This window comes from Xenopus tropicalis, unplaced genomic scaffold (assembly GCF_000004195.4).
Source record: "Xenopus tropicalis strain Nigerian unplaced genomic scaffold, UCB_Xtro_10.0 Sca1, whole genome shotgun sequence".
Taxonomy (NCBI): Eukaryota; Metazoa; Chordata; class Amphibia; order Anura; family Pipidae; genus Xenopus; species Xenopus tropicalis.
Window position 1 is genome coordinate 32801 of NW_022279347.1, and position 9906 is coordinate 42706.

Here is a 9906-nt window from a genome sequence, read left to right on the forward strand (position 1 = left end):
GGGAAGGGAGGGGCATTAGGGCAGGGAGGGGCATTAGGGAAGGGAGGGGCATGGGGCAGGGAGGGGCATTAGGGCAGGGAGGGGCATTAGGGAAGGAGGGACATGGGGCAGGGAGGGGTATGGGGCAGGGAGGGGCATGGGGCAGGGAGGGGCATTAGGGAAGGGAGGGGCATGGGGCAGGGAGGGGCATTGGGGCAGGGAGGGGCATGGGGCAGGGAGGGGTATGGGGCAGGGAGGGGCATGGGGCAGGGAGGGCATGGGGCAGGGAGGGGCATGGGGCAGGGAGGGGCATGGGGCAGGGAGGGGTATGGGGCAGGAGGGCATTAGAGCAGGGAGGGGCATTGGGGCAGGGAGGGGCATTGGGGCAGGGAGGGGCATTGGGGCAGGGAGGGGCATTAGGGCAGGGGTACAGTGGGTACATGATGGAGCCAATGGGGGGGTAGTTACACGGGCGCTGTCCTGGCATCTCTGGGGCACAAGGTTTGGGCGGCGCCACTGTTTGCAGATCTGGGAAAAGAGAAGTAAAAGCTGGAGGGGAAGTCGCCGCCTCCTAATCCTCCGGCAATATCTGCCCCTCCCCGGGGCATCAGAACCAGAACTGCCCTTCTACTCACCAGCAAGGTCCGTAAGGTAGGTCTGTGCTCCAGCCCCCCGGGTATCACACCCCACGAAATAATCTGAGGGGGGCAGTGCCCAACCTGCAAAGGGGTTTCATGAGTATCACTCAGGTGTTATAAGGGATAATGTACCCCCTACTGTAAATGATAAGGATATTAGCAGTCACTGAGGGGTTCTGTGCCCCCCATATAAAGGCACAAGGCTGCAGGCTGAGTTATACAGGGAACTCTGAGTATCACTCATGTATTATAAGGGATAATGTACCCCCTACTGTAAATGATAAGGATATTAGCAGTCACTGAGGGGTTCTGTGCCCCCCCATATAAAGGCACAAGGCTGCAGGCTGAGTTATACAGGGAACTCTGAGTATCACTCATGTATTATAAGGGATAATGTACCCCCTACTGTAAATGATAAGGATATTAGCAGTCACTGAGGGGTTCTGTGCCCCCCATATAAAGGCACAAGGCTGCAGGCTGAATTATACAGGGAACTCTGAGTATCACTCATGTATTATAAGGGATAATGTACCCCCTACTGTAAATGATAAGGATATTAGCAGTCACTGAGGGGTTCTGTGCCCCCCATATAAAGGCACAAGGCTGCAGGCTGAGTTATACAGGGAACTCTGAGTATCACTCATGTATTATAAGGGATAATGTACCCCCTACTGTAAATGATAAGGATATTAGCAGTCACTGAGGGGTTCTGTGCCCATATAAAGGGGGGGGCAGTGAGTGCTGCACTGGGAGTCACATGGGGGGGCAGACAATGGAGGAGAGAGTGCAGTAGCAGTGAGTACTGTCTCTTTAAGTTACAGACAACACACACTGACATAGGAACGCGCTGTTTATAAGGATATAATTTAGTGTTTGGCCCCCAACTGCAGACTATCAGGATCCAGTGCAGTCGGCAGGTTCTGGTTCTGGCTGTATCGGTTTCTATGGCAGATGTTACCCGATATGATAATTCACTCTGATCTCAAGCTCCGCCTCCCGACAGCAGCCCAGAGCCCACTGAGCATGTGCGTGCCCTTACAAAGTAACAAGATGGCGCCCCCCTGTGACTGTAATTGGGCCTCTCAGCCCCTGGGCTTGTGCAACTACAAACTGCAGCATTTCTACCGATATTCTATTCTTCACTTTAGTTCCCCTTTAGCTGCTGCCCTGGGGTAACCCTGGCACATACACACCCTGGGGCAACTGGCACCTTCACACAGGTATTGCCCTGGCACATACACACCCTGGGGCAACTGGCACCTTCACACAGGTATTGCCCTGGCACATACACACCCTGGGGCAACTGGCACCTTCACACAGGTATTGCCCTGGCACATACACACCCTGGGGCAACTGGCACCTTCACACAGGTATTGCCCTGGCACATACACACCCTGGGGCAACTGGCACCTTCACACAGGTATTGCCCTGGCACATACACACCCTGGGGCAACTGGCACCTTCACACAGGTATTGCCCTGGCACATACACACCCTGGGGCAACTGGCACCTTCACACAGGTATTGCCCTGGCACATACACACCCTGGGGCAACTGGCACCTTCACACAGGTATTGCCCTGGCACATACACACCCTGGGGCAACTGGCACCTTCACACAGGTATTGCCCTGGCACATACACACCCTGGGGTTACTGACACCTTGACACAGGTATTGCCCTGGCACATACACACCCTGGGGCAACTGGCACCTTCACACAGGTATTGCCCTGGCACATACACACCCTGGGGCAACTGGCACCTTCACACAGGTATTGCCCTGGCACATACACACCCTGGGGTTACTGACACCTTGACACAGGTATTGCCCTGGCACATACACACCCTGGGGCAACTGGCACCTTCACACAGGTATTGCCCTGGCACATACACACCCTGGGGTTACTGACACCTTCACACAGGTATTGCCCTGGCACATACACACCCTGGGGCAACTGGCACCTTCACACAGGTATTGCCCTGGCACATACACACCCTGGGGCAACTGGCACCTTCACACAGGTATTGCCCTGGCACATACACACCCTGGGGTTACTGACACCTTGACACAGGTATTGCCCTGGCACATACACACCCTGGGGCAACTGGCACCAGTTTATCCACGAGGGGTTCGGAGGTGCCCACGTGCCCCTGTGCCAAAGGTATCTCTGGGGGTTTGGAGGTGCCCACGTGCCAAGGGTATCTCTGGGGGTTCGGAGGTGCCCACGTGCCAAGGGTATCTCTGGGGGTTCAGAGGTGCCCACGTGCCAAGGTTATCTCTGGGGGTTCGGAGGTGCCCACGTGCCCCTGTGCCAAAGGTATCTCTGGGGGTTCGGAGGTGCCCACATGCCAAGGGTATCTCTTGGGGTTCGGAGGTGCCCACGTGCCTAGGTTCCCTCTGGGGGTTCAGAGGTGCCCACGTGCCCCTGTGCCAAGGGTATCTCTTGGGGTTCAGAGGTGCCCACGTGCCAAGGTTATCGCTGGGGGTTCGGAGGTGCCCACGTGCCAAGGTTATCTCTGGGGATTCGGAGGTGCCCACGTGCCAAGGTTATCTCTGGGGGTTCGGAGGTGCCCACGTGCCAAGGGTATCTCTGGGGGTTCGGAGGTGCCCACGTGCCAAGGGTATCTCTGGGGGTTCGGAGGTGCCCACGTGCCAAGGTTATCTCTGGGGGTTCGGAGGTGCCCACGTGCCAAGGGTATCTCTGGGGGTTCGGAGGTGCCCACGTGCCAAGGTTATCTCTGGGGGTTCGGAGGTGCCCCTGTGCCAAGGGTATCTCTGGGGGTTCGGAGGTGCCAACGTGCCAAGGGTATCTCTGGGGGTTCGGAGGTGCCCACGTGCCAAGGTTATCTCTGGGGGTTCGGAGGTGCCCACGTGCCCCTGTGCCAAGGGTATCTCTGGGGGTTCGGAGGTGCCCACATGCCCCTGTGCCAAGGGTATCTCTGGGGGTTCGGAGGTGCCCACGTGCCAAGGTTATTCGGTATTTTACAGGGAGGAGATGGGAGCCGGAGGTTGGATCCTTGCGCTGCTCTTGGCAGGAGGTTGGTGCCAGGCTCGGTGCCAGTCAGATGTGTGTTTGGCACCAGATGGCAGAGATGGGCTTCCCGGGACCCCGGGGCGAGATGGGCGAGCGGGAGAGAAAGGAGAGCGAGGAAACCCAGGTGGGTACTTACACGACGCCCACTTACCTACAGGGCAGTACATTCACCCAGGGAAATTTACCCACGGGCAAAATATATGGGCAGTTAACTTACCCCCTACAGAAACTTACTATACACACTGTCCCCCAGTTACAGCCCCTCCCCCTGACACTATCTTGCCTTACTATACACACTGTCCCCCAGTTACAGCCCCTCCCCCTGACACTATCTTGCCTTACTATACACACTGTCCCCCAGTTACAGCCCCTCCCCCTGACACTATCTTGCCTTACTATACACACTGTCCCCCAGTTACAGCCCCTCCCCCTGGCACTATCTTGCCTTACTATACACACTGTCCCCCAGTTACAGCCCCTCCCCCTGACACTCTCTTGCCTTACTATACACACTGTCCCCCAGTTACAGCCCCTCCCCCTGACACTATCTTGCCTTACTATACACACTGTCCCCCAGTTACAGCCCCTCCCCTGACACTATCTTGCCTTACTATACACACTGTCCCCCAGTTACAGCCCCTCCCCCTGACACTATCTTGCCTTACTATACACACTGTCCCCCAGTTACAGCCCCTCCCCCTGACACTATCTTGCCTTACTATACACACTGTCCCCCAGTTACAGCCCCTCCCCCTGACACTATCTTGCCTTACTATACACACTGTCCCCCAGTTACAGCCCCTCCCCCTGACACTATCTTGCCTTACTATACACACTGTCCCCAGTTACAGCCCCTCCCCCTGACACTATCTTGCCTTACTATACACACTGCCCCCCAGTTAAAACCCCTCCCCCTGACACTATCTTGCCTTACTATACACACTGTCCCCCAGTTACAGCCCCTCCCCCTGACACTATCTTGCCTTACTATACACACTGTCCCCCAGTTACAGCCCCTCCCCCTGACACTATCTTGCCTTACTATACACACTGTCCCCCAGTTACAGCCCCTACCCCTGACACTATCTTGCCTTACTATACACACTGTCCCCCAGTTACAGCCCCTCCCCCTGACACTATCTTGCCTTACTATACACACTGTCCCCCAGTTACAGCCCCTCCCCCTGACACTATCTTGCCTTACTATACACACTGTCCCCCAGTTACAGCCCCTCCCCCTGACACTCTCTTGCCTTACTATACACACTGTCCCCCAGTTACAGCCCCTCCCCCTGACACTCTCTTGCCTTACTATACACACTGTCCCCCAGTTACAGCCCCTCCCCTGACACTCTCTTGCCTTACTATACACACTGTCCCCCAGTTACAGCCCCTCCCCTGACACTATCTTGCCTTACTATACACACTGTCCCCCAGTTACAGCCCCTCCCCCTGACACTATCTTGCCTTACTATACACACTGTCCCCCAGTTACAGCCCCTCCCCCTGACACTATCTTGCCTTACTATACACACTGTCCCCCAGTTACAGCCCCTCCCCCTGACACTATCTTGCCTTACTATACACACTGTCCCCCAGTTACAGCCCCTCCCCCTGACACTATCTTGCCTTACTATACACACTGTCCCCAGTTACAGCCCCTACCCCTGACACTATCTTGCCTTACTATACACACTGTCCCCCAGTTACAGCCCCTCCCCCTGACACTCTCTTGCCTTACTATACACACTGTCCCCCAGTTACAGCCCCTCCCCCTGACACTCTCTTGCCTTACTATACACACTGTCCCCCAGTTACAGCCCCTCCCCCTGACACTCTCTTGCCTTACTATACACACTGTCCCCCAGTTACAGCCCCTCCCCTGACACTCTCTTGCCTTACTATACACACTGTCCCCCAGTTACAGCCCCTCCCCCTGACACTATCTTGCCTTACTATACACACTGTCCCCCAGTTACAGCCCCTCCCCCTGACACTATCTTGCCTTACTATACACACTGTCCCCCAGTTACAGCCCCTACCCCTGACACTATCTTGCCTTACTATACACACTGTCCCCCAGTTACAGCCCCTCCCCCTGACACTCTCTTGCCTTACTATACACACTGTCCCCCAGTTACAGCCCCTCCCCCTGACACTCTCTTGCCTTACTATACACACTGTCCCCAGTTACAGCCCCTCCCCCTGACACTCTCTTGCCTTACTATACACACTGTCCCCAGTTACAGCCCCTCCCCCTGACACTCTCTTGCCTTACTATACACACTGTCCCACAGTTACAGCCCCTCCCCTGACACTATCTTGCCTTACTATACACACTGTCCCCAGTTACAGCCCCTCCCCCTGACACTCTCTTGCCTTACTATACACACTGTCCCCAGTTACAGCCCCTCCCCCTGACACTATCTTGCCTTACTATACACACTGTCCCCCAGTTACAGCCCCTCCCCCTGACACTATCTTGCCTTACTATACACACTGTCCCCCAGTTACAGCCCCTCCCCCTGACACTATCTTGCCTTACTATACACACTGTCCCCCAGTTACAGCCCCTCCCCCTGGCACTATCTTGCCTTACTATACACACTGTCCCACAGTTACAGCCCCTCCCCCTGACACCATCTTGCCTTACTATACACACTGTCCCCCAGTTACAGCCCCTCCCCCTGACACTCTCTTGCCTTACTATACACACTGTCCCCCAGTTACAGCCCCTCCCCCTGACACCATCTTGCCTTACTTAACCACTGTCCCCCCAGTTAGCACCCTCCCCCTGACACCATCTTGCTTACTATACACACTGTCCCCCAGTTACAGCCCCTCCCCTGACACTACTTGCTTACATACACACTGTCCCCCAGTTACAGCCCCCCCCTGACACTATCTTGCCTTACTATACACACTGTCCCCCAGTTACAGCCCCTCCCCCTGACACTCTCTTGCCTTACTATACACACTGTCCCGCTGTTGGTAGAACTGACTGAATATCATTTACATTTAGGGGTGCCCGGCAGGAACTCGGGGCTCACAGCAGCCAAGGGGGATGATGGGAATCCTGGACCCCCTGGGGAACCTGGGCCAATAGGATATAAAGGCCCACAAGGTCCCCCTGGCCCTCTGGGTGAAATGGGGCCAAAAGGAGCAAAGGGCCCAATGGCCAACCTGGCCAATCAGCGCCGCCCCGCCTTCTCCGCCATCAGCCCCCGTATCCAAGGCAACATGGTGCTATTTACTAAGCCCGTTACCAACATGGAAGGCGCCTACAGCGCCGCGGGCAAATACGTCTGCGCCGACCCGGGGTTCTACTACTTCACCTTCCAGGTGGTCTCAGCCGGGGACCTGTGTCTCTACATTGTGCGGAACGGAGCCAGGCTCCTCGGGTTCTGCGACACCAGCACCAAAGCCCAACAGCACCAAGTCAACTCCGGCGCCGCCGTCCTCAGTCTGCGCCATGGCGACCAGGTCTGGATCGAAACCGACGCCCACAGAAAGAACATCGCGACTTCCCCCGACACCACCAGCGTCTTCAGCGGCTTCTTGCTCTTCCCCCACTAACCGCTCCCATTAATGCCCCGTGTGGGGCAGGTCCCCGGGGGGGGGGCAGCTGATTGTGATCATATCTGTATCGTTTGTGCCATTAAATCTAATTACTGGATCATGAGTTTGTATTTACTGATTGGCTGAAGGAGTGGGCGGGGGCAGCGGGGAAAGGGAAACTGCCCCTAGTGGCCACAGTGAGTGTAGCACATTGCCATGGGGGCAGTTTATTCCCAGGGGGCAGTTTATTCCCAGAGGGCAGTTTATTCCAGGGGGCAGTTTATTCCAGGGGGCAGTTTATTCCCAGGGGGCAGTTTATTCCCAGGGGGCAGTTTATTCCCAGGGGGCAGTTTATTCCCATGGGGCAGTTTATTCCAGGGGGCAGTTTATTCCCAAGAGGGCAGTTTATTCCAGGGGGCAGTTTTATTCCCAGGGGGCAGTTTATTCCCAGGGGGGCAGTTTATTCCCAGGGGGCAGTTTATTCCCAGGGGGCAGTTTATTCCAGGGGGCAGATTATTCCCAGGGGGCAGATTATTCCCAGGGGGCAGATTATTCCCAGGGGGCAGTTCTGTATCAGCAAAGTGACTGGCACTTTAACCACAGCCTGTGTCTCTGTATAATAACCAGTCGGTGCCTGAATCCCCATTGGCTTTGGGCACAGTGATTTGGTTATGTTTGGCCCCTATGTGGGAGGGGCATATGGTGCTGTCACTCTATGGTATATAAGGGATAGAATCAGCCTATGTGTAATTAACAATATAATTATAATAGCAAGGGGGAAAGCAAAGTCAGCCAATAAGGATTCAGCTAAAGTCTCTCCCCAAGCTCAAAGTGCCAGACAGGCCTGTGATTGGTTGGCCTGTATGCATGTAGGGAACAGGCAGAGACTAGAGCAAGCAGGCAGGGGAAAGAAGAATATTGGGAGTCGCTCCCTAAGCTCAGTGACATCAGCCAAGAGCAGACTGAGCATGTGCAGTAGTTGGGCAAAAGATGGAGAGCTACTGTGGGCATCTTCAGGGGCATGGGGCTTTATTTCTATAGAGCTTTGGGGGCTTTGGTCTGGTACAGGGGCTCAAACCCCACAGCTAAACATTTCTACCCATAGTCTTTTTTAGGCTTTAGTTTCCCTTTAAGGGAGAGGTATTTAGACTTTATACTTTCAAGCCCCCCCCCCCTTGTGTTTAGACTTATATAAACATTTACCCCTAGGATATTTTCTCCTGAATTCTATATACCCCCCCCTCATGTAAAAAGAGGTAATTTGATCAAATAGAAGCATATGCTCTGTATAAACAACCCCCCCTTCCCTGCAGCTCATTATAGGCAGGTCATTTGCTTTACTGTCTGCACCTCTGCAAACAGTGACTCGGCAGAACCAGGAAGTGAGGCAGGAATGTAAATGTAATTGCTACAGAAAGCAGCATTTGCTGAACTCCTGGTTGTTACATTTCAAACAATGTTGCAAAGGGCAGTCTCCCCCAGCGAGTCAGGTCTGTCAGGCTGCTGCCTTGTGTTACAGTGTTTCAGGGGTCGGTCTCCCCCAGCGAGTCAGGTCTGTCAGGCTGCTGCCTTGTGTTACACTGTTTCAGGGGTCAGTCTCCCCCAGTGAGTCAGGTCTGTCAGGCTGCTGCCTTGTGTTACAGTGTTTCAGGGGTCAGTCTCCCCCCAGCGAGTCAGGTCTGTCAGGCTGCTGCCTTGTGTTACAGTGTTTCAGGGGTCAGTCTCCCCAGCGAGTCAGGTCTGTCAGGCTGCTGCCTTGTGTTACACTGTTTCAGGGGTCAGTCTCCCCCAGTGAGTCAGGTCTGTCAGGCTGCTGCCTTGTGTTACAGTGTTTCAGGGGTCAGTCTCCCCCAGCGAGTCAGGTCTGTCAGGCTGCTGCCTTGTGTTACAGTGTTTCAGGGGTCAGTCTCCCCAGTGAGTCAGGTCTGTCAGGCTGCTGCTTGTGTTACACTGTTTCAGGGTCAGTCTCCCCCAGCGAGTCAGGTCTGTCAGGCTGCTGCCTTGTGTTACAGTGTTTAAGGGGTCAGTCTCCCCCAGCGAGTCAGGTCTGTCAGGCTGCTGCCCTGTGTTACAGTGTTTCAGGGGTCGGTCTCCCCAGCGAGTCAGGTCTGTCAGGCTGCTGCCTTGTGTTTACACTGTTTCAGGGATCAGTCTCCCCCAGCGAGTCAGGTCTGTCAGGCTGCTGCCTTGTGTTACACTGTTTCAGGGTCGGTCTCCCCCAGTCAGAGGGCAGGTCGTCAGCGAGTCAGGTCTGTCAGGCTGCTGCCTTGTGTTACACTGTTTCAGGGGTCAGTCTCCCCCAGCGAGTCAGGTCTGTCAGGCTGCTGCCTTGTGTTACACTGTTTCAGGGGTCAGTCTCCCCAGCGAGTCAGGTCTGTCAGGCTGCTGCCTTGTGTTACACTGTTTCAGGGGTCAGTCTCCCCCAGCGAGTCAGGTCTGTCAGGCTGCTGCCTTGTGTTACAGTGTTTCAGGGGTCAGTCTCCCCAGCGAGTCAGGTCTGTCAGGCTGCTGCCCTGTGTTAGTTTCAGGTCAGTCTCCCCCAGTGAGTCAGGTCTGTCAGCTGCTGCCTTGTGTTACAGTGTTTTCAGGGGTCAGTCTCCCAGCGAGTCAGGTCTGTCAGGCTGCTGCCTGTGTTACAGTGTTTCAGGGGTCAGTCTCCCCCAGCGAGTCAGGTCTGTCAGGCTGCTGCCTTGTGTTA

At 55.3% G+C, this 9906-nt stretch overlaps 1 protein-coding gene across 1 annotated transcript; it reads left to right on the forward strand.

Moving 5' to 3' along the window:
* Window positions 1-462: 462 nt before the first annotated feature.
* On the forward strand, window positions 463-7327 carry c1qa (complement C1q A chain). The gene is made up of 3 exons (XM_031894888.1): window positions 463-630; window positions 3605-3774; window positions 6673-7327. The coding sequence occupies exons 2-3, from the start codon at window positions 3612-3614 to the stop codon at window positions 7224-7226; spliced, it is 717 nt and encodes a 238-aa protein (XP_031750748.1). The 5' UTR covers window positions 463-630; window positions 3605-3611; the 3' UTR covers window positions 7227-7327.
* Window positions 7328-9906: the final 2579 nt, after the last annotated feature.